We start from the raw sequence: 27,368 nt of genomic DNA on the forward strand, positions 1-27,368 counted from the left end.
AATCAACTTAAAAACACAGGATTTCGTTGATTGTAGATATGTCAGTCATTTAATATTGAGCTAATCCTAACCATCTGTTTTTTTTTTAAATAAAAAATGATTTCACCAGCTTCCTCATGCAAAAGCTCTATATAGTATTATTTAATATTTTATTATACAAATCATAGTATTATTGCCAACAGGCATATAATGTATAAAAGAGAATGAGTAATGAGCAATCAGTCACTACCGTACGAGGTATACACACATTTATCAACTCATCGATGTCAATTATCAATATCATTATCATGTCCCGTTTTTTTTTTCTAATATCGTTCCTTGGATTTGTATCTCAAACAAATACATACACCATTTATATAGTATTAAAAAAAATAAATCTATTCAATCAATTAAACTGAGAAATTATTAAATCAGTGCCTTGACTAATTCAATAAAATACTTTATTTTTAACAAATTTAATCATGATTTGATTGTAATTTTAACTATTAATTATTGAATTAATATTCTAATGATTTAATGTCTAGTCCTACTTTTAATATATTTTCAATTTCAATTTTAACTCATTATGGTTTTTTTCTTTTATCTTTTGGCGGCAAGTATAAACTATGGACTAATTAACAACCCCAATAAATGAAAGGGAGAGATGGAGATCGAGATGGAGATGGTATGGTGAAGTGGGGTGGTGGGGGCCATTAATTATGAATCGTTAATAAAGATTATATAATTATGAAACTCTAATTAATTAATTAATAATTAATTGGCTCACAATACTTACTCTACGACTCTACTATATGTTTATAGGTGGTTCGTTCACATTATTATGTGACCTTTTTTTTTTTTTTGGCTTGACGTTATTATTCAACTTTGAAACTCAAACCAAACGCTGCGTATTTTAGAAGCATTTCTCTCACTTAGTGGCCAGCATACTTATCCCTTACGTCAAGCCACCATCATTTCATTCCATTTCTTGTTCCTTTTTTTTTTTTATCCTTATTTTCCTTTCTTTCTTTTTTGTAATTTCTATCCATATTTATAAATCAAGAGATAAGTACTTCCTTTTTACCACTATATTGGATGAAGTTAAAAGCTGTTGTGTAAACAACATGCACGTGTTTTGAATAACAAGGCCTTCTAAGCTCTTATTAATTCAGGAAAGTCAGAGTAAGGATTAGTTTTGTTTATATTTTTCAAAACAAAAGGGATTAAATATCAACATCTCAACCAAAAGGTAAGAGTGATTATAAAGATACAAACATAAAACAAGGAAAGGGTTTAGATTCTCTACCAAACAGAAATTATCACTATCACAATAAAAACTTGCTCGAGTTAGTGTACCTTACCACAAACATTTAACAACCTCGGCGAGCATTTATTGGTAGTTGTTCAGGTTCTTATTTTCTCTTCTTTATTCAACCTACTGCTCCGAGCTTTTAATATAACTATTCTTTAAAAAAAAAGATAATATAACTATTTTACACACAGGCATATAAAGGTGTTTTGTTCAATTCATCGTGAGAAAGTTGAATTAGTTTATTTTAAAATTTTAAATTTCAGTCTTAAAATATGCAACAATATCATATAAAAATAATGAAAGTATCTCCAATATATTTGTGATGCTGTTATTCATAAAAACGATCCCACATAACAAGGTCTAGATAAATCAATTGTTTTCTCACGATTAAGTTTGGTTCCAATTAATTAATCAATGTGTGCTTCCTCCCTTTAATATTACAATATACTTTTAATCAAATTAAATCCCAATAAATTAATTGATTATCTTTAAGCTTACACACTCTTTCCACGCTTACTCTTATTTAATATAATGCCTCAATTAAAAAATTAAATTTTTGTATTAATCACACCTGCTCATTGAGAGTACTTTTAAAAAAATATATTAATTACATCTTGAAAGGTTTAAAATGTTTTATATTTTTTAATATAATATTTAAAAAAAATGCTTTATAACAACATTGAAGGGAAAGAGCAATGGCTTAAGGGTTTTGTTTCCTTTCAGGTAATGACTAAAACTTAGGAGAGAAGTGGATGAAGTTATCTAAATTTGAAGTCAAGTGTTGCTGCAAAACCAAAATTAAAATCTTTTTAGTGTCAAAATATGTCAATTTTTTATAGACTAAGTCAAAGCCTATAGACAGATTCGAGGAGTATTTGATCCGTTACTCCAAAGCCACTAGCCTTGATCTCTATTCTCTGCTCTTCTCTCCACATCTTCACTGTCCGCAATTGATGGCTGAACTTGTGAGAGAGAAACATGGGAAAGTGGACCTGACAAAGATCTTAATGAAACGGAGAGAAATAGACAAATAGTAACTTTCAATTCATTTATTTTTCAAAGCTGCAATTTTCCGTTTTTTGTTTTTTTAAGAAAAAAATTTGGTCCTGTTTGGTTGTGTAGAAAGTTTGGTAAGGAAAGAATGGGGGAACGGAAGAAAACGAAATGTTTGTTTGGTACATTGTAATTGGAAACATAATTTAAAAAAAAAATTAATGTCCATTATCATATTTATTATCATTATTCAATGATTTCATTCTATTTTCATTTTTAAAAAAAAGGATAATTATGTTCAATCAACAGTGTTTGAGTTTCATTATATTCTCTTTCTAAATTTCATTCTGGGTATCAGAGAATACATGAGTATGTCTCACAAGCACCAAATCAAAAATCTACAAGCTAAATATTTACAGTCTAGTAATATATAGACTTTGACAATAAACAATCATTTTATCATATAGTGAGAAAACATAAAATGAATCAATAATAATGGATATATAAAACCGAAAAGAAAAAAAACCTCTTGAGGAAAAAGAGCTGCAACAAATTGCATTAGTGCTGTTAACAGGTGTCAAGTTCTTCATGCCATTTCACCATGCATGGGTTTCATAACAATTTAAATAAATTTCTTTAAGTAGCTGCTACTCAATTTCCCAATTAAATTTTTATAAAACCTGTGTATCTTTTAACAGATCACCTTACGACCATCTCTCCAAATGAAGTTTGTGTCAAGTTTCATGATTCCATTGAAGAATCCGATAGCAAATACTTAGGCTGTTCCTTTCATCAAGTGAAGTCACAACCGAAGCACTTGTGGAAGAATCAGCAACCTCTGGCTCCCCATTCTTGCAAAAATTAACCTCATTGCTCCATGAGGATGAAGTGTGAACCAAGCCAAGGGTCATTCTCAAGGCTAGGACTTTGAATCAGGCAAGGGCCATACATATACAAGGAAGACTTCGCTTTGTTTTGTTCTTCTTTAAGGGGTTATACCAGGAACTAGGGGCACAGGAGGCTTTGGTGTCTTTGTTTTGTCCACCATTACAGCCTGAGTTGTTAGGACCACACCAGCAACTGAAACTGCAATTTGAAGAGCGCACCTTGTGACTCGACAAGGATCTGCTACTCCGGCATTTAAAAGATCTTCGTATTCACCTGTCATTGCATTATAACCTGTTCGCCAATGACAACTTCTTGTCTTCTGGACAACAATGTCTCCATCAGCTCCAGCATTAGTAGCAATCGATTTCGCAGGTTCAAGAAGTGACTGCATTTTTTCATGAGCAACTTCTTAAATAGAACTATAGTATTTGATACCAGTTTGAGAGGAGATATAATTTTTTGGCAGACCGGAGATAGAGAAAAGGATTTTTTTTTTTTTGTGGGGGGGGGGGGGCACCATGTTTATTTGACATTAAGCACCAAAGATAAAATAATTTGCCAACTATTATCTCAACTTGATAATCAAGATAATAATTTCTTAAGAACAAATGGTCCAGTTAGGTGAGGAATGCAAGGGCCACATGCCTTGAGTTTTCCTAGTGCCAAGGTAAATCTTCTCTGCAATATCTTTAGATAGACTCAGTAACAGAAATGTTGTATTTTCATCAATTCTTTTTCTTGGAAAAATATTACATTTTTATGGAAATCAGTTCACAACATTCTAAGCAATTTATTAATATATTTATGAAAGAGAAGATTTAATTAAGAAAGATAGAAAGTAAGAGGAGACAGAAGCGGTACCATACCTTAGCTACAATATCAGCACCAATTCGCTCATCTAGATCTTCCATAGAGTTTTTAATTGTAGGTATCAATTCTGACAAGTGAACATAGGTGGCACCACCACCAGGAACAATCCCCTCGTCTATGGCAGCAAATGTTGCATTCTTTGCATCCTCAATTCTAAGTTTTCGATCTTCAAGTTCCAGCTCAGTGTGTGCACCAACCTACATGACAAGACATATCATGATCAAAATCTGCATGAGAGCTTGAAATTTCCAAAGGCAAAGGACAAGAGAATGCTGACAGCATTTGGCAACTGTGATGATAACATTCAATTTGACTTATACCAAAAAGTCTTTCATAAATTAAAAGCAGAAAATTTGTATCAGAGAAGAGAATGATAATGCAGACAACATACATCAACAAGAGTGGACAAGATGGATAGGATTGTGTTTTTTGTTTCAATGTAATGGTTTATTCATAGAAAATGGGAAGCTTTATTGTTAGTCAAGCCATTGTGGCTTGCAATGTTCTTTTCCTTTACTTTTTAACAAGAATCATTATCCTCCGTCAAATGCATGGTGTTCCCGTTATATTTGAAAGGAAGCAAAACATTGCTAACTCAAAATAATAATAATAATCATAATAATAAAATATTGGCAGGATGTAGGTAAAAGAAACTGCAGCCTTCCTCTCGCGAGGATTAGTGATAACGGCTAAGAGCCAAGAGGTGCCAAGAATTCAAATTACCAAGACAACGCAGTTAAACCCAATCAGGAATATTAAACATTGCTAAGTTATTGTAGATGAATAAACAAGGGACGATTGAAGCGAAATTAGCAAAACATGGAACTTAAGTCATCATAATAGAAGAAATCCCTTGTGTTTTTATCATTTTACATACCTTAATAATAGCTACACCTCCAGACAGTTTTGCAGCTCTCTCTGCGAGCTTTCTTGACAGGTATGCATTATCTGTTTCATTCAGATCCTTCTTAATCTGTAAAATTCTAGCCTGAATTTCTGCTTTCATGATAGGATCAGCAATAATAGTCGTTGCATTACTGGTTATTGTCACTTTCTGTGCAATGCCCAGCTGATCTGATGTTGCACCTTCAAGTGACAGACCCAATTCTCCAGAAAGAAAATCAGCACCTGTGATCTTAACATGATGTAAAAAAATTTTGACTTCAATGATCAAATAAAATGGGGTTAAAAACTCGAGAGGTGTGACCAGATATGTAAGATTTTCTTAACTGACTGTAAAGATGCCTAGTTATCCGAGTTTTAAACTTTGTGAATATCCCTTATAATCAGAATCAAAGAATCAAGAAATGAAAAAGGCAGGTCCTGGGAGATAAATGCTTTAAAAGATCACTTTTGACATTCCAGACAATAAATTTATATTACAACTTAGCCCAATTTTTTAATTTTTTTTACCAAATCATTTTCCATTAGTCATTCTTGCATATTTTTGTTAAGTAAGGAATTTAGCTAGAGTTTAAAATCAGACTAATGTGTATAATTCCAAAATAGAGGAAGGTTTTGTTTAGTTTCAACAAAATTTAGAGGAGTTCTGAAAAATTTGCTTAACCAATCATGAGCCCTTCATAACAACTTAAAGCTATGGGGGAAAATGGTTCTTGGCACTGACAAAACGAGCAAATTATTGGCATGTAGGTTTTATGAATATAATTCCAAATGGGAAGCAGAATCGTATAAGTTGCCAAGGATTCATATCAGTCAAGCAGTAAATCATCAAATGCTGTGGAATCACACCTGTCATCAGTGCAATATCTTGTAACAAAGCTTTCTTCCCATCTCCAAATCCTGGACATTTGACCACCGCAACTCTTATTAATCCCTGCAATTTGTTCACCACCATTGTTTCCAATACTTGTTTTGTGATATCCTCAGCAATAATTAGAAGTGGGGCACTCAGTTGCATAGCCTTTTCCAGCAACGGAATGATTTCTTTGACAGTAGAAATCTTTTGATCAGTTACCAAGACTTTTGCACGGTCAAACTCCACAATACCCTTCTCCTGGTTTGTAATGAAGTGAGGAGACATGTAACCCTTGTCAATCTGCAAAAAAAGAGCTAACAATATCGATTCACAACAACAACAATCATTCAGATATAGGATCTAAAACACAAGGCTTACTTGGCAGATTCAAAGATCTTACCCAATGTGACAAACATACCATACATTTTGGTCCAAGAAAATATCAGAGGTGAGCAAGAAATAATAGAAAAAGAAGCCCAAGTTGCTAAAACAATATGTAACCAGCGTCAGTGGCACATCATATGCTAAGAAAACTTCAAGTTCCTCAAGGGAGAGGAAGGAGAACATGTTAAGCAAGGAGAGAGTGTTATTCGAACATGAGAAAGATAGAGGCAGGTGATAAAATATGCAGCCCAATCCTCTGTAGAATCTTGAAAAGCAAATAAATTGGGGTTTCAATACCTTCATTCCTTCTTCAATGATTACGAACGTTTCAGATGACGGGGATGACTCAATAGAGATCACTCCATCAGAACCAATCTTCTCTATAGCTTCGGCAATCAAGTTACCGATATATTCATCATTTCCCGCAGAAATTGAAGCCACGCCTGCAAAAAATAAAGGAATTTCAATACTTTATTTTGGGGCAATCTTAATACTTTAATCAAACTATGAAATACCTTTAACATGATCCTTTCCTGCCACAGGAACGCTTCTCTCTTTCAAGAACTTAATCAAACCTTTTACAGTCTTTTCCATCCCCTTTTTCAGCGAAATGGGGTTAGCACCAAATGCAACGGCTAATAGTCCAGATTTAGTCATAGCTCGTGCCAAAATAATTGCAGTGCTAGTACCATCTCCAGCCAAATCATTCATTTTACTTGCAACCTACAAGCGAGATAGTTAAATATATAATTAACATTTCCAGCCAAGTCAGTCACCAATATGAACTAAGGTAAAGCCTAACAACCATGATTAACCTCTTGAATTAGCATGGCACCTGCATTCTCTATTGCATCAGAAAGCTCTATGGACCGAGCAATAGTAACACCATCATTAATTACTTTGAGATTTCCAGATTCAGAAAGAATCACATTCCGTCCTGCACAGTTGAGTAAAACTCATTAAAAATGTTGATGCTGCATGAACACTCATTTAACAATGAATCAAAATCAGGCAAGAGACCTTATGCCTCTTTGAAGCATTATACCACGTACTATTAGTTGTTTCTGGACATTGGATTACAGAAAAATCTAATCAAGTTAGTCCTCTATGGTAGCTTTCTACACCACTAAAAATTGAAATCAAATTTGCCCATCCCCTCGAAGAGGAATGTGCTGCATCCCCGTCCTCCATGGTTGAACAAATATAACTGGCGAAGGTAAAATAACAAAATCACAGAACTTAAATCACAATAAGAGCTCTCGGGATTGTTCATAATTGCTATAAAATCTATCCGTCAATGAAATTCAAGGATAAAGCAATATTACAAATTTTAAGTATGCCCCTTTGTAGAACTGTACAAATGAGTTTCAACAGCTAATAAAATATTTTCAACTTCGTGAGCCTTCCATTTCTTTTTTCCATTTGTGAAAAAGGAAGAGTACCCCATGGAAGCAAAAATTTCAGGTAATCAATACAAATTTAAAAAACAGGAGTACGTCTCAAGTACACATACCTCTGGGTCCTACAGTAAGGGACACAGCATCAGCAAGCTTGTCAATCCCTGATTGTAAAGCGTCTCTGCACTCTTTATCAAAAGATATCCTTTTGGGGCCTGCCCTGACCACAAAGCCCTCAACAATGTGTGGATTTTTAGAAACGCCATATGCCCTTTTCTTCCAAAAACAAGGCTGGGACAATATCAAATGATTGGAAGTCACAATTGACATAGACATAGACATAAAGACAGGGCAAACCGCACGCACGAACTAGAAGCAAGCCGGAGAGATACTTACAGACAAGAAAACCTTCTGGGGGCAAAAGAGAGATGACGTACAGAATGAGAAAGACATTGCTTTAGTTTTTAGTGAGATGATAGAGACACTTTAGAGCTTGGATTCTCAAGTCTGACCTTTGTCGCAGACGAGAGTGAAGGTTTTTTCCTTCACTTAATCCGGTCTATCAGGATTAAACTGCTCAGGGCAAGTGCAGCATCAAAGCTTGATCGTTCCAGGGGTGAGCTTTTGAGGTTTTTTCTGTTGTTGTTGTTGTTGTTGTTTTTATCGCAATCTGTATCTGTTTGATTTCTGATGTGGGCGTATAAAAAGTACAGTCTTCGTTTTTTTTATAAAAAAAAAAAATTAAAGGTTATTTTCACTTCTAAATCATATGCAAAAGCTCACAATTAATTTTAAACTCAACTTAAAATTAATTTTATTTCTTAATCTTATAATTTTGCTTCATTTGTGCCCTTAATGTTAATTATTTGTTAGTGAAGTTCATGTAAATTTTTTAAATATTTTAAATAATAAAATATAACACTCAAACTCACTTTATATTTTTTTATGTTAAGAGTTTAAAATGCCCTGTAACTAAATAAAAAAGGTTATAATAACCATTAAAGTTAAAAAAAGGTTATTTATATCCTTTAACTGTTAAGATTTTTTATTCCATTAATATTGTCTGTTGTGTCAATTTTCATCATTAGTGGAGCTCACATTTAATTTTTTTTAATATTTTTAATGGGTACCATCATTTTTTAATATTTTTATAACTTAAAAAAAAAATACCCCCTCTCCTCTCCCTCTCCCTCTCTCTCTCCCTCTCCCCCCCCCCCACCCTTTCATTCCCTCCTGTTTGCTCGTTCTTGGATTGAGGCAAGTAGAGTAGGGATGGCAGAACACTTAGCACACTGATTGCAGTCACGTTATCGTCGTGAATGGCTTAGCTAAAAAATGTACTAGAAGCATGTTCTTGCAATGATTGGTGAAATTCTAGCACCATTTAACAATGCAAATTAGAGGACAAAGTTAAGAATTACGACAAAAAAATTGGGCTTGAAGCCATTGAAGAGCCATGGTGTGAAGTTTTAACTTTTTATAAGTTTGAACAGAAATTCATTCGAAGGTGTGGCCTGAGCCCTGAGGAGATCCAAATGGTGGAACCCATTAAAAATATTTAAAAAAATTAAATGCGAGCTGGTGAAAATTGATGAAATAGACGGTAAGGTGATGGAATAAAAAATCTTAACAGTTAAAGGATATAAATGAACCTTTCTTAACTTTAGGGGCGACCTTAATCCTTTCTACTTAGTTGAAGGGCATTTTAAACCCTTAATCCTATAAAAAAAATGGTGGAACCTATTAAAAATATTAAAAAATTTAAATGTGAGCCCCACTAATAGTGAAATTTGACAAAATGGATGGCGGGGTGATGGAATAAAAAATCTTTATATAAGAAACATAGTTGTAAATATTTAAATAAAATTTATGATCATTACTTATTATTTCCAACACTTATAACAATATTAAGAATTTGACATGTAAACTTGTGGTTTGTTGTTGTATTGTTAGGAATGTAAAAAAAAAGTTATGATTATTTAAACAAAATACATAATCATTACTTGTTATTTTCAATATTTGTAACAATATCAAAAATTTGACATGCGAAATTATGATTTTCTATTGCATTGTTACGAATACAATAAGAAAAGTTTTGATTATTTAAACAAAACTTATGATTATTACTTGTTATTTCCAACACTTGTAGTAATATCAAGATTTTGACATGCAAAGTTGTGATTTATTGTTGTATTATTGTTAACATAAGAAGAAAAGTTGTGGTTATTTAAATAAGACTTGTTATCATTACTTATTATTTTCAATACTTGTAGCAATATCAGAATTTTTATTTTCAATAAGGGCAATTTTGTCATTTATATAAATTAATTAATGATAGCAAAGTTCCTAGACTTTAGTGAAATTATTACATTTTTGAGAAATATCAAATTATTATTTATATAATTCAAAATTATTTTATTGTCATTTTCTCAATAAATTATCCACCCCTTTGGAAATATAGAAAAATTGAATCAACTTATCCTAGTATTAAGTTCAAGTCCTCGAATATAAAGCCATGTCAAATAAATATATATAAAAATATAACTTTAAATCATTGCACTTTGCTCACATTTTTTTTTTATAGATTCCTACACTTTTTTAGTGATCTAGGTCCCTACACTTTTATTTTTTAATGTTCTATGTCCATTCAAGATTTCTACATTTTGTTCATTTTAAAATCTAAAATATTAAAAAATAAAAGTGTGAGGACCTAGATCCAAAGTTATGTTTTTCTATAAATATATCAAAAGTATATTCAAGATACTTGGAAAGCCATCAATGATAATAAGTAATAATGATCCCATGCAATGAAACTTGAATAAAAAATATAAAAACAATAAAAATAATAAATTCAATATTCAATGTAAACAGATTTTTTTATATTGTAACAGAAAATTTAAATTATATATAGTATATCAATTCAATGTAAATAAAAATATCAATATTCTGGTTTATTTATGTCTAAATATAATGTATCAATATTTATGTTTACCAAAAAAAATGTATATCCACATCTATGTCTATGCGCTTTCTTCAAAGTTTTCTAAAATGATATTCTTATCTCAACAACATCACTAGTTATCAAATTGCACAGATTTATGTGGTATTTGTTTCATATTAATTTTTTAAAATATTTTTATCTCAACAAAATCAATTGAATTTTGTTGTTAAAAAAATTATTAACAATACATCGTCATTTTTATCATATATAAAAATGTTCAAATGTATGTGTGAATGATGTAGCTCTTTTTCCCAACTTCACACAGAAAAACATAACTATTAATCCCTTTAGTTTATGGTGTTTGTTATTAGTTTCTGTATTTTTTTTTAATGTTTCAGGTTTTTTTAGTTTTTTTTGTCTACAACATTAATTTCTTTGCTTTTAAATATTCCTAGAGTGATGATAATATGATGCTAATAACAATATTAAAATATTTGATCTATAACTAGCAACATTAATGGGGATGCTAACATGTTTTTTTTTTAAGAAAGTCAAATGAATATATTGGCATAAAAAGAAGTTTTGCAAATCAAACATAAATAAAAGAGGACAATTATAGAAAAAAGATCAATAAGGTATTGTAGTTGTTGCCTCTTGATCAAAATAGAAGCAAAGTAACCTGACAAATGACAAACATCTTGAGCAAAATAATCAACTTTGTCTTTCAAAAGTTTGAAGTTTCCCCTGTGAGCAAGAATGACAACGTGGCCCAAATTGTTAGCGTGATCGAGATTACTTATGAAGTTAAAGATCTAGTGAAGAATTACTCTCAACCATGCAAGCACAAGGGGATGAGGATTTTTGTAATTGGCTTTTCGAATCAAGAACTTACTTAACTCATCGCCATTGAATAGGATTTGAGATCCACAGTAAGTCTTCCTTTTTCGAATTTTGTGATCCTAATTATCCATTTGTTCCTAGAAACAAGTGAACCGTTGGCTTGTAGCAATTTAGAAGTTGAAGAATTCAAGACCCCTGTTGTGTGGTTGTTAGTCACCAACGTGGATGATGAGGGCTTCCATTGATAGGGATTGTAAATAAAGCTTAATTGTCCTTTAAATTCTCAAATAACTTGAGATGGTGTGGAATTGAAAGCTCATGAAAGGTTTGATTTATCTTAAACCAAATAACATGGTAAAGAAGGAAGATTCCTTCTAGCTCTTGAATCTTCTTACCACAATATAGAGCTTCCAATGTAAAGATGATCTAATCAATTAAACCTATAATAGATCTTGAATGAGAAAGAATAGTTTTGTGAACAAGCTTCCAAATAAAGGACAGAGTCTTTTAAGGAAGATTTAATGTCCAAAGGAAGGACCAAATGTTGGCATCATGGTGAGGAGTGGATAGAATCTTGTACCCCTTTTTACAAGATAGGAGCCATTCATCCATACCAATTTATGAAGGGTGCAGGGTCTCTCCACTTCCCTACCATCCTTTTCTCCTCCATTTCCACAAAATGATGCCGTTTGTATTGTCTTAGACAAAAAATACCGAAAGCAACTAAAGAAAGGATTTCTCGCTACCTGTCGTCTCCCTCTTGACAACACTACTCTCCTTTTTCTTCCTAGATTCAACTAATTTGTGTGTTTTGATTTTATCACCAAGCTTATCTTCATCACCTATCAAGCACACTTAATTAGCAAATAATGTGTTTCTTGATCCTTGGATACTTTCTAATTCACTGAAGGGTCTCTAACTCTGACACGCTCAAACGAAATAGGATCGAGCTAAATAATGGTAGAGGGGGGTAGCTCTGCTAGATAACATGGGCGGGAATTTTGGAATGAGAGCTAGGACCGCTTTAGAAGAGAAGAGTGTGGAGTATGAGTACAAGGAAGAGAATTTGAAGGACAACAGCCCTTTGCTTCTGCAAACAAACTCGATTTATAAGAAAAATCCAATTCCAATCCTTAATGGAAAGCCCGTTTTCGAATCTGCCATTATCATGTTGTACATCAACCAGGTTTGGAAAGACAAAGCTCTACTTTTTTTCTTTAGATCCTTACAATCGAGCTCAAGCCAGATTCTGATTTGATTTCATTGACAAAAAGGTAGAGACTAATATACAAGTTCTTTTCTTTCAATTGTTCTACTCACTATTTGTTCAATTAATCTCAATAACAAATATATATTCAATCTTTAAGCAGGCGTATGATAAGTAAAGGAGGAGTAGATTGGTGTACCTAGGGAGAGAGAGAGAGGGTCCTTTTTCTAGTTACCTTCTCTCCTTAATCAGGAAAAAGAAGAAGATTAGTCGTGCGAAAGACGGATAGCGGTGAGAGATCCTCTCCCTTATTGCTTTCAGTATATTTTTTAGCCGTCCAGACAGCATCGTTTTATGGAAATGGATGAGAAAGGGATGATAAAAAAAGGGAGACACCCCATACCCAATTTATCCAAGCAGTCAAAGAAAGAGAGGGCTATTTGAAGTATTTGATCAACAATCCCAGATCTATATATTTCATTAAGTAGAGATTCCATCTTACCTTTTGCCAAGGTTGATGAGAAGGAATAATCAGGATAGAAATCATATTTGGCTACCGTTCATGCATAGAAACCACATTTGTAAGTCTCCACCATTTACCATGAGGGAGAGGGATCAGACTACCATTACTTACTTGCCAAGAAATGTGTGAGGTAACAGTGTCAGCTAATTCAAAATTGCCTTTCCAAAACCAACTCACATTATAAGGCTTTTTAAGAGAGAAATCATCATTGGAGTTAATGCACTTGAATTTCAAGGTATTGTCTAAAAGAAAGCGAGGCTCTAATTGATAAATTCTCTAAATTTGTTTGACACTAAGTGCTAACATGTTAGCATCATTGAAGGATGCTAACATGTTTAAAACACAATAAATTACTCCCCTTGGTCCTATTTATAGGGCAAATAAAGTAAAATTTTTTTGATCCTATTTATAAATCACGTCATTAAATTTTTATCATAAAAATTTTTTTACCTTCTATTGAATGTTGAAAAGAAAAAATATATTATTAAAATATGTATATTAATAGGGGTAAAGTTGATAACTTATTAAATTTTAAAACAAAGTTAATGAGTTTTAAAATTTTTTTAATACTAATAAAACATATTAAAAATGATTTAAAAATAGAATAAAAAAAATAGCAATTTGAAATTGATCAAAAGAAAAAAAGTGATTGCTTTATGATAAAGACTGTTTTGGACTCGCAGCAACATGCTTGTCAGCGTTGACAAATAATTTTCAATTATTTCCTACACATTGACCTTATGCATCAAATGCCTTTATTTAACCCCATTTGTGCTAGCACTACATCATCATCCCTTTCGGCACATTTAAAGATAGATGAACTCGCATTTCAAAGGAAAAAATTGTAGGAATTTGAAATATTGAAAAAAAATACAAAAACCAATAATAAAACATGATATGTTTTTTCTAAAATTAAAATTATAGAATCCGTCCTAATTTTTATTTTTTGTAGGAATTTAAAATATTAAAAAAAATACAAGAACCAATAATAAAACATATGTTTTCCCTACAATTAAAATTATAAAACCTGTGCTAATTTTTATTTTATATTATTCATTTAAAAAAAAGAGAGAGAGGAAAGCATAAAGCATAAAGGCAGAGTCCTCGTAAATTGTAACTGATTTGAAAAAAATGTGGGGACTAATAATCTTATCAAGGTTACGTAATTCCCTTGACTCAGCTATAGCACTCATTCACGATCAAGTAACCTAGTAAAAATTGGTACAAGTACTACTTCAAGTTTTAGTCATACGTGCTTTATTTTTATTTTTATTTATTTTATCCGTCCATTGAAATTTTAGGAGAAAAAGCAAAGATTTTTATTCCATTCCACCGAATCTGAAGCTATCGTGAAACCAGAGAAAAAGCAAGTCAAAACACGGGGGAAAGAAGAAAGAAAAGAGGCAATATTGAGGATTCCCAAATTAACCCGTTCTACTTTCTTGGATGCATAGTCCCGAAAAATCCTGAGAAGAAGACTATCATCAATGCTTGGAATCTTCTTCTTCACAGAACTTGGAGTACTGATCTGAATCCATCAGCTTGTTGAGTTCACCACTGTCACTCAGTTCAACTTTAATGATCCATCCATTTTCGTAAGGGCTTGAGTTGATCTACAGACAAAGAAAAACACTTGGGATTGAGAACAAATTCATTGTCATCTTTCTCGGAGAGTCAACCACTTTCTCTATGAATTTGAATCAATGGTTTATGGTGACAACTTCAGATAAGCGAAGAGGATTCCACTTCAAATGGATTTCGACATCTATACACACGCTCCTCTACTTTCAATTTATAAATCATAGAACATCCTCTGAAATAAGTAGAACCTTCACTAACACCCCTTTTAACTTCAAAACATTCCACTAGTCTTATTTTCACTTCAAATGGATTTCGACATCTATACACACGCTCCTCTACTTTCAATTTATAAATCATAGAACATCCTCTGAAATAAGTAGAACCTTCACTAACACCCCTTTTAATTTTAAAACATTCCACTACTCTTATTTTCAGATCCCCCCCCCCTACTTTATGCATCTAGAAGGCCTTCTGTGGAACTGTGCTGATGCATTGAATTAGCCTATTTGGATTTTGGAGAAGAAAATGTGATGTAGAGGATATAAACACGCAACAATCTATCAAGTATGTAGGGATTACAAAATGTGCACGTATTAGGTTCTTGTGAGAAAACCCGGTAACAAACATCTTCTGGAAACCACACACAAGTTTTGTCATACTTATTATGTTAACTAATCGAAGGTTTTTGTATAAATAGAAACCACTGTCTGCAGGTTTAAAAAGTTCAATTAAGGTGAATTTAATCTTCTATGAATTAATCAGCCACGAAATAGAACTAATTCTGTCTTTCAAGTAAATACTTAATAAGATAACGAGACTCACCAAAGCAGGAGAGCTTTCCAGCTTCTCATTAATTTCAACCACTTTTCCTGAAACGGGAGAATTGACATCACTAGTAGCCTTAACACTTTCAACAGCACCAAAACTTTGTCCTTGTGTCACGGATGCTCCCACTTCTGGTAGTTCAACATATACAACATCACCCAAGTGATCTTGGGCGTGATCAGTTATGCCAACAGTTGCAGAATTTCCATCAACCTTAACCCACTCATGGGAATCAAGATACTTCAGATCTTTCAGAACTGCAGAAATAACAGAGAAGGTAAGCACAATAAGCACATAGGTTTCTCACAAATCTTTTAGACGACTTTTCATTGTTGCTTCTTGTATCAATTCCAATAAAAGGGCAGTCACATGAGGGACCCTTTAGTGGAATATTTCTTTCTGTATTACATTTAGGATATTAACCCAGTCCATTTAGGATATTACCCAAAGCATGCTCCCAAAGGAATCGAATCCAAATTCATAAGCAGAGATATTATCTCATCTACCAATTGAGATGCTTCCTTCGGATTGGCTGAATAGATGTTCATCAGCCAACTTTTTGGAAGACGAACCATATAGGGACGCATGTGCATGCAGAGAGATCACTAATTAAATATTGCTTTAGCCGGCATGGCAGTGTGACTGAGCGACAATGATATACATTTAATGATAGAATATACTCCATCTAAATACAGATTTTATGCAATACAAAACAACTTTTTACTTGTTTGATATACAAAGAACCCTAAAAAAACAGAGAGAGAAATATTAGACGGGAGGATTAGACAGAAAGCAAATTATGAAAATAACAAATTATGAACTACAAAGAGAAAATAATGGGGAGATACTAATTGTGACAGTTTGCTAAGCTTAAAATTAATGGTGATCCCTGCACACATGTAGTATCACAACCAGCCTCTATTTTGGGTGTTTTAAAATCCTTTAGTTTCTTGAGTCTCTATCCTTTGAGTCCTCAACTTGTCCCTCTCTCCTCTCTATCGCAAACCAACCAAGCTGAACATAAACAAGACCCACCATGTGCACCCACAATCCACAGACTACCGCTTGTACTCATTATAAATTACACATTTCGACCAAAATTAGAAAATAAAGCAATACCGACAATTACAGCACTCTAGAGCACCGAACAATCTAAATTCGGTTTTTAAATGTTTTTATCAATTATGTCAATATTACTATATCATGTAAATGTATTTTTTTACAGCTTAACACCGGCAGAATAAAATTTTTATCAGGTTACGTTTTAGTGGTAAAACTAATAACTAGACCTAAGATTGGAGATGCTAATGCTCGTGAACTTTCTTAATCCCACAAGCACTTCTCTATTCTTCTTCACCAGGAAGTTCCTATCACCAGAGGACACTAAAAACGACAAAACAGGACTGAATAAAGGTCGAACAGTTGTTATCGCAGTCAAGAAAGCCACATCGAGCATGAATCTGACCCAGATCGCTATTCAGGGACGAAAGCAGCATAAGCGATGGGAATCATTCGAAATCACAAATGAGAAACGGAGATAGAAGAACGCAATGATCACAAAGCCTCCCAAATTTACAATGATGATCAAAGGGTACGCATCGGTGCAAGCTTATGAATGTTAAATAGTGAGAAGCATAGATCAAGCAGATTCACTGACACACGGATCAAGATCAATAATCGAAGCATGCACAAATATAATACAAGTTACCAGAGAGTTAAATGACGATGAAATGATGTGTGCACGATGAAGGAAGAAGAAGGATACATTACCAGTGGCGAAGCCTCTGTGAGAGACAGAGATTCTGAGGTAAGAAGCAGCCCTTGAAGCCCACAGAAGTCTGGAAGCCATTTTCTCTTCAAATGAAACACTGTGGTCATCACAGGAGGGTGGTCGAATATTGTAGGGTTGGTGAAAAATAAGACTGTAGTTTTTGTTTTTGTTTTCATTTTTTTGTTACTTCTTTGGAGTTTCAGGTTAGAATCCAATCAGTTGATTATGAGAGTCTTGTGGCGTTCGGTGAGAGCCAACCCACAGATTTTTCCCAAAAAAAAAAATCTAAGAAAAAATTTAAAACTTGCAAAAAATTGATAATGGTAACTAATTATTAAAAAATAAAATTAAAATTCGCATTAAAAACTTTAGAAACAGCAATACATTATGATCTTTTAAAAATAATAATCACAATCATTTATATTATATAATGATGGGGAGCTCATATTTTTCAGGCTATACGCCCATGCTTCATGGTAAATAAAAATTGGAAGACATTTTTTGAAAAAAAAAAAGAAGTTGGTGAGTGGGGCCTCTCAAGGGCAAAAAGCAGGTACAACCCACCACAAACAAAAGGGACAAAATAACAAAGAAAAGTAACAAACCGGACCACAACAAAGCAAGCCTAATCAATTAGCTAATACCTATTTTCTTCGCAGCATCAATATTCTTGCTACATGGATCCTTCTGCAAAACAGAAACCAGAGAGAGGGTGGTGGCTGACAAAGCCATCCTTATGGTTACCGTACTTTGCATCACCAAAGGTGCCATGTGATTAGCAGCATTATTACCATCACAGGACACCAAAGGGACAAAGACAAGCCCCTCAGCCCAAAACATTTCTGCAGCAAATCAAAGCATTCCCATTCACAGCCCACATCATCCAGATTCTTCACTCCCCTATAAATCTTAAGACAATCTTTAAAAATATCCTTTAGTTTCACAGCTTCTACAAGAGCCATGCACTCTCTGTCATGAACGCTGAACCAACTCTGATATTTCAAGTTTTTGATATTGAAGATTTAATCATTGTTCTATATCATGACTTGAATTTGAAATCTTTAGGTCAACTATATCAGCTTTTTAACCAATTGATTCAAATATTTAGTGGTTCGCTTCCAAACTTTTAGTATAAAACAATATACATGTATAAACAATAGTTATAAGATTTCATTCAAAACTACTCTCACAGATAGAACAACCTTTATATATGTTGATTGTTGTCCCTTCCAAAAAATTTTATTACTCTTCCTTTATCATTTTGGGCCTCAGAAATAAAGTTCTAAAATTTGGATTTTGTTTTCAATAAGTGTTCGCCATAATACAATAGTAATTGTCCATTTAACTAAATGATTGTCAAAAATCTTGTCATTTAATGTCCAAAAAACATTAAATTTCACCTTTCAGATCAGATCGCAAATTAGACCTATGGCTTTTATGAATTTTTTTGAAGGGACGAGCATATGTGAATGTTGTTTTGATCATGAGAATAGTTCTGAAATTTTATTAAGAAATATATCTTAATAATTTTCAAAAAATTAATGGAATTTAATAATTATAATTGAGATATTAATTAAATGAATGAACTTAAGTGAGACTATAGATCCAAGTCCCTCAAATTTAACCGGCTTGTGCAACAAAACAAGGATATAGTCTATGCATAAATCATGGAAGAGAACTTATAAATTAAATTAAATTAATATTTAAAATATTGTAAACCACTCCCTCTGTCCCAAATTATAAAACACTTTTAGACAAAATTTTATATATCAATAAGTTTTATTAAATAGACTTAACAACCTTATCTTTCTAAAATAAAAATATAAACTTCTAAAAATATCCATCATTTAATATAGTAAAAAGAGAAGGGACGAAAATTAATTATAAATAAAGAAAAAATAATATTAAAATTAATGCATTTAATGAAACATTAATTTATTCAAAATGTCTTATATTTTTAAATGAAAAAACTTTTTTAAAAATGTTCTATAATTTAAGACGGATGGAGTATTATTTTAGAGCTAAAGATGGTTAAAATAAAAAGGAAATGTGATCAATGGTTATTAGAGAGGCATTTTAATCATTTCAAATGCTTTTTCCAAGTTATTCTCGCATCCCTTGGAATCTTTAGGTGATATACCTATTGGCTGTCTGTAATTTTTTTTCCTAAATAAAAGAAAAAGGGCAAAGAAACATGACCGAATTTTATCCAACGACCAAGGAGGAGGGAGAGGTGCGTGAAAAGATTTTCTGCAAAGCATACAATCATATTTTATATTTTTAATAAAATTAATTTGTCAAAATTGTTAACTTATAATTTTTTTAAATTTTTTTTTACAAAGTTCCCAGGTATTATCTTTACTTTTCATATTGTATTTATCATATAAAAATTTATTATATGAACTGTTAATAGTATGTTAAGATAGTCAATTTATAAAAATTTAAAAATAATATTCAATTTGATTGTCCAAATTAAAAAAATTTATATAAACTAAGTATACTATGTCATTTGTGGTCTATTTAATAAAAGCATGACATTCAGAAAACATTAAATATAAATTAATTTTGATATTAATGATAGTTAAAAAATATAAAAAATTAAATGCATCTTGTGTTATAAGAATAAAATTAATTAAAATAATGTCATATGAGATTTTATTTTGTTGACTTTACTAATTAAACAGATTATAAATGATATGGCACATTTGGTTGGCTTAATAATTTCTTTTGAATTAAATTTGTAATGTTTGAGTTGGAGATTAACAGATTTATTAAAAAAATTTGTAATTTTTATAAATTTTTAATAGATATAAAATAAAAATAAAAATTTTAAAGTGTAAATGGGCAAAAATACTCACAAAATAGACAATCAAAGACACTCAGCATCTTAAAGTGAGGAAAATGGCAAAAATATTCATAATGTTACATGGGGTGAGTGCAAAAGTGATCAAACCGTTAACTTTAACCTAACGCTGTTAACTTTGAATGTTAAATGCTAACTATACATACCATATGTCAGTCTTTGTTAATGTGGACTAATAAAGGGGCAAAAATGCTCACGAAGTTATCGACCAAGAGTAAAAATATATATAACATTTAAAGAGTTAGTGCAAAAGTAACCAATTTATTAAATCCCTTAAATGTTGACCATTTAGATGATACTTAAATAAAAGTTGACTATTTTTTTGTTGATATAGACAAAAAATGTTCTCAAATGAATTTTTACAAATGTTGATCGATCATCACATAAATACCTATAATGTTACTTTAGTATATATAATGGTGACCAATCTGTTAAAATTCATTGCCACATATCTCACCCCATTCCTTCCTCATTTTTCACTTATTTTTCTTGTTTGTAAAATCTTGATATTCAATATAGTGAGATAGGTTATACATAATCAAAGATCGAAACTGAGCGTACCTCTTATACAGCCCTACCTTAAGAATATTGTCACAACTTTAAACAATTTCATTTATGATGGGTTTAAAATTTTCAAATGGTTTTCACTACTATTGTAAAGAAACAAACGATTTAATTTAATATTTAGTCAAAATGATATTTTTTCATATAATATTCATACAATGATCGAATAATCTTCGAAGAATTTCATTTAGGAATATTTTTTATTCATATCAACAAAAAATGGTTAATTTCTACTTAGGTGTTAGCTAAACGATCAACATTTAAGGGATTTGATAAATTAATCACTTTTGCATTAACTTTGAAAAGGTTATGGGTATTTTTACTTTTGGATGATAATTTTGTGGATATTTTTATTCCTGGTTGATGATTTTGTAGGTATTTTCATTGTTTTATTAGTCCACATTAGCAAAAACTGACACATGGCATGCACAGTCAATATTTAATGATTAAAGTTAATGGCACTAGATCAAAGTTAATAGTTTGATCACTTTTACACCTATTTATATAATGTTATGGGTATATTATTTTCTCTACTTTAAGATATTGAGTTTTCCTGACTGTTTTTTATCCAATTTTAAATCTTGATAAACATATGCTTTGTAAATTGTATTTGAAAAGTCTTTTTATCCCTCAATTGCACGGTCATGATCACATATTTTCCAACCACTGCACAAAAAGCCACGGCACCAGATGTGGATCCATCTAACTCGGGCGAAGGCAGATGATTAGGAGTCGCCTCGTGTCGTGGTCAATGGTTCTGCACTTCACTGGCCAGTGACTCAATTGTGCTGGGTCAGGTACTTTGTGCTGACCATGTTCTCTCCTACCGCTACCGGCTCAGCTTCCGCCATGTTTTCTGCTTCTTTCACCCTTTGGATTTGACTTCATATCTACTAATCTTCGTTGCATAGTTCTCGGTTTGGTTCCCTTAGGAAGAAGACATTTGCCTTCTATCTTGTACAGCAGGGGTGAGTTAAATTGGTCCCAATCTAATTGAAAAATCCTCTACACTGCAAAAGTAATGACATCTTGCCTTTGTTGGATTTCTGGATGACCCTCTTCTTTCGGTGGTCTCTTTTTCTCAGCATTGAATAACAGGTGTTTGATGTATTGCCTTTGTGAAAAGGATTTATTTGAAGAGGATAACTGGTCGATCAGTATGCGCATGCGGCATTCATATTATTGTATTTTCTTTTTCCTTTTACGAGCCTCTCAAAAAATGATTTCTACTTGTTTTGAAAGGAAATATCTCACGTACCAAAAAACAAAACAAAAAGGAAAGAGAGAGAAAACCCATCTTGTATATGTTTTGTATCTGTTTTTCTTATTTCATTCTTCCTCTGGTTGACATAGCGTTTTAAAATTTAAATTTTATACCGCTTCTATAATCTTTTGTTCTTGGTTCGTAGGATCTTGCTAACAGGTAGACAAATGGAACATGGTGGCGCAGAAGCAGTAATAATTGGGGGCATGGTTCTGGATATTCACGCCACCCCTTCCATGCCAGCAAATCCAAGGACTACTACTCCCGGCAGGGTTAGTCAAATATTCCTCTCTCAAAGAATAAACTAACTTCCCATTTGGTGTATTTTATGAGCTTTATTCTTCCCTTGTTCTCTGTTCTCTCTGTATGTGTGTTACTTGTATGTACACGATCTCAAAGATAAAAATGTGGTCATGAAGATGTGCAATACTCTTAATGGAAGCGTCCCATTTATTGTCAACTAGAAAGATATGAACCCTTGATTCAGTGGTTACTTTCAAGCTGATTATGTTAATGAAGATGATGGGCTATCAGATTTTGATAGCTAACGGAGGATTTAGTTTCTTCTTTTTATTTTCACTTTGTTCTTTATCTCTTTTTCAACCTCATTTTAATAGAGAATTTTCAGGTCCGTTATATCCTAGGAGGTGTAGCAAGGAATGTCGCAGAGTGCATGTCAAAGCTAGGAGCAAAGCCATACATGATTAGTGCTGTCGGGCTTGACATGCCAGGTAAATGTTTTATCATTGAACTTTACATTTTTTATAGGGACGCGGAAGCAGAATTGTGCTAGTTTAGGGACAGAACCTTGAAACAACAAAAACACAAGAACAAAAAGAAAGGGACGAAATTTATGACGGAAATAAAGAAAGGTATGAAGTAAACAATAGGATAATGATTCAAGGAGAAGATCCTCTAGAGCACCTGCCTCTAGGAACCTCAACCTTTGAAGACACCACAAGAGTTGATCACGCTCTTGATCACGTCTGTTTCTCACACGGGATACCACCACAAAGCACTGAGGCTCACAAGAGTTATAAACTCTAAAATGAATAATTTCATTCAACTTCTGTGTTGCTTACAATAGGGAGCATGCCTAATTTATATAAGCTCATAGAAAAATATTTTCTAAAATTAAAGCCCTAATTTCCTAATACTAAAAGGAGAAATAATATAAAATAATGATAAAATATTCAGCCACATAATTTAGGAGATGTGATCCTAAAATTATGGGATTACAAAATTTAGAAATTAATATTATAATTAATTCTAACCTTTGACTAGACTCAAAATAGAAAATTAAATCAAAGGACCATTAAAATAGGAAATAATTTAGGAGGCAATCAAGGGATCATAAAGGATTTAAAATCACGCCACCCTTAACTTCTTTACTAGGGTTTCATGCCTCCTTGCTTGCAAGAGGCTCAACTTGTAGTCTTCCTTGTATTGGGCTAAGGTCTGCATCTCTTGGGCTTGACTCTTCATGAGTTTGGATCTTAAATACATTCTACACGTATAGATGCTCTCCTTTGGGCTTGAGAGGAGTGCCCCAATGCTCTCCAAGCTCTTGAACTTCTTGCACAAGGCTGAACAAGGCTTGCTTCATGGCTTTGGTTCGGGCTCTTGTCATTGGACCTCCAATATGTTGTAATGGGTCTTTAGGTACGTTGGATTGGAAGAATTGGGCTCCTTCTATGTCACCATGCTCATGATTACCATCCTCAGGCTTCGTTGCCATTAATGCTATGCCACCCGTGCCATGGGGTCCATCAATTTTTCACTGCCATTGAAAAATACAGTATTTACCACATCCATAGGCTCAATTTTACTACAACTCTAATTGGCCTCGAACGCAATTTCTTGTATATTTTCAGAGATATATTTTACTAATTTATTTGAACCTCAAACACACACACACAAATGCACGATGTTGCTTTTCTTTGAAGGAAAAATAATATTATATAATACCTTGAAGAAGTTGCTCTATTTGAATAGTGCCTCTACTCCTGTCAGAAATGCATATTCTTGTACATGTAAGAGTTAGCATCCAGAAACTGAGAGATAAGATGTATTGATGATACATTCACTCATGTCTATATATAAATTATCTAAAATTTGCAACACTTTCGATCTAATATGCCTTTAAATATGAAGTTATACTTGTTATGTGAATTAGGCAAGAAGCTTATATGGTTAATTGATTAGGATGTGTATGTTAAAAGGAATTTTGATCAGAATAGCACTTGCCAAATAAATGTAGGGAAAAAAACTCACCAAATTTTGGCCTTTTCTTTTCTTTCTTTCTTTTTTTAATTTTTTTCAAACTAGGAAATCTCTTGTTTGAACGGTGGAAGTCTGCTGGACTATCTATAGAAGGTGAGATCTCTTATCTTCGTGACTATTTATCATATAGATCTGTTAATAACCACGCACATGGTAATACTGTTCCCTTTTTCTTCAGTTTTCCTGTAATCTCCCCCCCCAAAGCTGTCCAAGCTTGTTCTCTTTTTCTGTGTCCGGAGGAAAAAACAAATTTAAAAGCCTATTAATGATTTATTTTACATTGTTGAATTTGAGGTAGGTATTTTGAAGGACAGTGACATTGAGACTCCAGTTGTTTGTAATGTATTTGATGCTAATGGTGAAGTAGCAGCAGGTGTTGCTAGTGTGGAAGCTATTGTAAGTGGGTTTTTTCTTCATGTATCATGCTAAGAAGTAACTACCAAACTTATCATAAGCCTGAAGATTTGCCTTATATGTTTGTAAAATGATAGTAGTGGTATTAAAAATAGACGGGAATAAAAAGAGACAGGAAAAAGAATGCCTATAAAGTCTAGTTGTTGCAGGAGAAATATCTGACACCAGACTGGATCTTGCACTTCAAGAGCACCATAGATACTGCTCCATTGTTGTTGGTTGATGCAAATCTGAATCTTCCTTCTCTACGAGCGTCTTGCAAAAGTAAATAATGTGATGCTGCACTACTAATTCTCTTCTTTTCTGCCTGTCTGATTTGGTGGATTATAAATACTGATCAATATTACTTCATCTCTATACATAAATATTGGCATTTCTCAGTAGCAGCAGACTCAGAGTGTCCTGTCTGGTTTGAGCCAGTGTCAGTTACCAAATCCAAAAGAATTACTTCAATTGTCAAGAATGTAAGTGCTAAGCTATATACAATGTTTATTTTCTCTCTAAGATTTCTTGAAATGGTTTCGTTGAAAGAATTTTTGAAAAATTAGTGAGTGTAATATTCTGAAACAGTTGTTGCGGTGTCAACAGCCATCATTTTCATTCAGATTATCATTATGTATCATATCAATTTGCGTTGATTTCAATTCTTGGTAGAATCCACTCAAAACTTGTATACTTTATATCGTATGTCATACTTGTTTAAGTTAATTAGCATAGTTACTTTTAAATTTTCAATTCTGGCTTATAATCATCATATGCTGGACCAAATATCAAATTGCTTCTCTGACGCATGACATTTTGTATAGGTAACTTATACTTCTCCTAATGAAGATGAGCTCATTGCCATGGCAAATGCTTTATTTGGTGCTGATGTATTTCATCCTCTTAAAGCCAATCATAACCTGTCAACAGTATCTTTATTTAATATGCTGAAACCTGCAATCTGGGTTTTACTAGAGAAAGGTATTAAAGTGGTTGTTGTGACCCTTGGCTCAGAAGGGGTGCTGTTATGCTGTAAAGGAGGGCCAAGCCACATTAGAAGTCCTCTAAAGAAAACCACACGAAGTGGCTCTAGTGAAAATTTATATAAGATCATTATGCAAAAGTGTCCACCAAATTGGTGTTTTGGTGTTTCAGAGCCTGATAGAAGCTCTCGTCTTTTTGCTGTTCATTTTCCTTCACTCCCTGCATCAGTTGTGAGGCTGACTGGGGCTGGGGATTGTTTAGTTGGTGGAACACTCGCATCAATTTGTGCAGGATTGGATATTATGCAGAGTGTATCTATAGGCATTGCCGTAGCTAAAGCTGCTGTTGAGGTTGAGGCTAACGTCCCTTCTGCTATCAGTCTGGCGGCTATAGCAGGTAAGGTTTCAAGCTATGTATTTTAGTTATAACCAAATTCATATGAATGTCAAGTAATTCGTTTTATGTATATATGAATTATTTTCCTCATGCAGATAATGCCAAAACTGTATACTCTGGTGCCAAAGTGCTCTTCCACCAGTCAATGCTGTAAATTCTGGATGTGGACCTTGGGTTAGTTGGATGGTGTTTTGGGGATAAGAAACAATGAGGGAGCCTTAAAGTTTAAACTACTCAAATTACGGCTTAAGGCAAGGGGATGTCTTTAATGGAGGAGGTGAGGAAGAAGAAAGATTATCCTTTATGGGCTGATCAGAAGAGAGACTTTAAGCTTGCCAAATTGCTACAGTGGAGAATGGGTATCTCCATGAGAATTTTTGTGGAAAGCTGATTGTGTCCACCACTCCGCCTCCTTCCTTCCCAAGTGAAATATCTGGAGCATACGAGGAGAATAGGATTCTTGAGCCTCCTGCTGATTGGAAAATAAGATATTAAGACAGGTTAAGTAGAACTATGTCACATGCAAAACGTAAAGTGATACAGGAGCGCACTGTTTGAATTGTGGCACACCTTGTAGTTTTATTTTTCCCATCAGGCATTCAGGTTGCCCTCCTCCTTTTCTTTATCTCATTTTCTGAGTCCCAGCTCTAACCACATGGGCACAGGGTAGCTAGTCCTTCTTCTTACTTTCTATTTGGCTTTTGGATCGTCGGTGACTAAGTGAGTGCAACACCAACCTGTTTTCCAACAACTCTGACCCCCTTATTTGGGCTTTAGTGCTGTTTTCTATTTGAATATACCGTACTACAATGGTAAAATAGTATGATGTAATTATAAACTTGAAATGAGTTGAAGAAGGAAAAAAAAGAACCTTTGAATAAGTCATGCCCCCCAAAAAAGTAGCTTATTTTTTTAATATAAAAGAATTTAAAACTAATCATCTATATTTTTGTTATCAATGGATCTGATCAAAACATATGAAATTGTTACTTTTTGAAAATTATCTCATAACTTTTATAAATTAATGATCAATTGTTATTGTTTTTTAAATGTATTTATATATATTATACTATAATTTTACTAAGATGTTTGATAATATAAATTTAACCATAATAAATACACTTAAGTTTAGCCATGATTTATGAATTAACGGACAGAAAAGAATACAATATAATACATAGCGTGCTACTTTAATAGCTTAAAAAAGACTGTATTCAACTAACTTATTAATGACATATTTTTAAAATTATTTTTATAAGTCACTTCTAACTAACTGAAATTAAGGTGAAATAATTAAAATAATAAAATTGTTTTAAAAATAAATTACTTTTTAATTTTATTTCTATAT

At 32.8% G+C, this 27,368-nt stretch overlaps 3 protein-coding genes across 6 annotated transcripts; 1 reads left to right on the plus strand and 2 right to left on the minus strand.

The window, feature by feature from the left end:
* Positions 1 to 2,766: 2,766 nt before the first annotated feature.
* On the minus strand, positions 2,767 to 8,238 carry LOC129284812 (chaperonin 60 subunit alpha 2, chloroplastic-like). 3 transcript variants are annotated; one of them, XM_054920288.1, is made up of 9 exons: positions 7,979 to 8,238; positions 7,699 to 7,873; positions 7,001 to 7,122; positions 6,701 to 6,908; positions 6,483 to 6,628; positions 5,795 to 6,101; positions 4,920 to 5,170; positions 4,039 to 4,239; positions 2,767 to 3,491 (listed from the first exon to the last, which is right to left on the minus strand). In XM_054920288.1, exons 1-9 carry the CDS (start codon positions 8,033 to 8,035, stop codon positions 3,270 to 3,272), a joined length of 1,689 nt encoding a protein of 562 aa, XP_054776263.1. In that variant the 5' UTR covers positions 8,036 to 8,238; the 3' UTR covers positions 2,767 to 3,269. The 3 variants fall into 3 exon arrangements, with proteins under 3 accessions (XP_054776263.1, XP_054776262.1, XP_054776264.1); XM_054920287.1 differs by having other exon boundaries at positions 2,767 to 3,557; XM_054920289.1 differs by lacking the exon at positions 7,979 to 8,238 and having other exon boundaries at positions 2,767 to 3,557; positions 7,021 to 7,122; positions 7,699 to 7,735.
* Positions 8,239 to 14,388: 6,150 nt separating this feature from the next.
* On the minus strand, positions 14,389 to 17,429 carry LOC129286671 (glycine cleavage system H protein 2, mitochondrial). The gene is made up of 3 exons (XM_054922652.1): positions 17,270 to 17,429; positions 15,497 to 15,756; positions 14,389 to 14,706 (listed from the first exon to the last, which is right to left on the minus strand). The coding sequence occupies exons 1-3, from the start codon at positions 17,346 to 17,348 to the stop codon at positions 14,578 to 14,580; spliced, it is 468 nt and encodes a 155-aa protein (XP_054778627.1). The 5' UTR covers positions 17,349 to 17,429; the 3' UTR covers positions 14,389 to 14,577.
* Positions 17,430 to 21,368: 3,939 nt separating this feature from the next.
* LOC129286022 (pseudouridine kinase) lies at positions 21,369 to 26,713 on the plus strand. Of its 2 annotated transcripts, XM_054922060.1 has the most exons (10): positions 21,409 to 21,494; positions 21,609 to 21,665; positions 22,107 to 22,233; positions 22,590 to 22,692; positions 24,290 to 24,337; positions 24,543 to 24,640; positions 24,808 to 24,922; positions 25,040 to 25,122; positions 25,465 to 26,020; positions 26,116 to 26,713. In XM_054922060.1, exons 3-10 carry the CDS (start codon positions 22,129 to 22,131, stop codon positions 26,172 to 26,174), a joined length of 1,167 nt encoding a protein of 388 aa, XP_054778035.1. In that variant the 5' UTR covers positions 21,409 to 21,494; positions 21,609 to 21,665; positions 22,107 to 22,128; the 3' UTR covers positions 26,175 to 26,713. The 2 variants fall into 2 exon arrangements, with proteins under 2 accessions (XP_054778036.1, XP_054778035.1); XM_054922061.1 differs by lacking the exon at positions 21,609 to 21,665 and having other exon boundaries at positions 21,369 to 21,494.
* The last annotated feature ends 655 nt before the right edge of the window (positions 26,714 to 27,368 follow it).

Source organism: Prosopis cineraria, unplaced genomic scaffold (assembly GCF_029017545.1).
Source record: "Prosopis cineraria cultivar Desert tree isolate PC_DT_omini unplaced genomic scaffold, ASM2901754v1 PC11, whole genome shotgun sequence".
NCBI lineage: Eukaryota > Viridiplantae > Streptophyta > Magnoliopsida > Fabales > Fabaceae > Prosopis > Prosopis cineraria.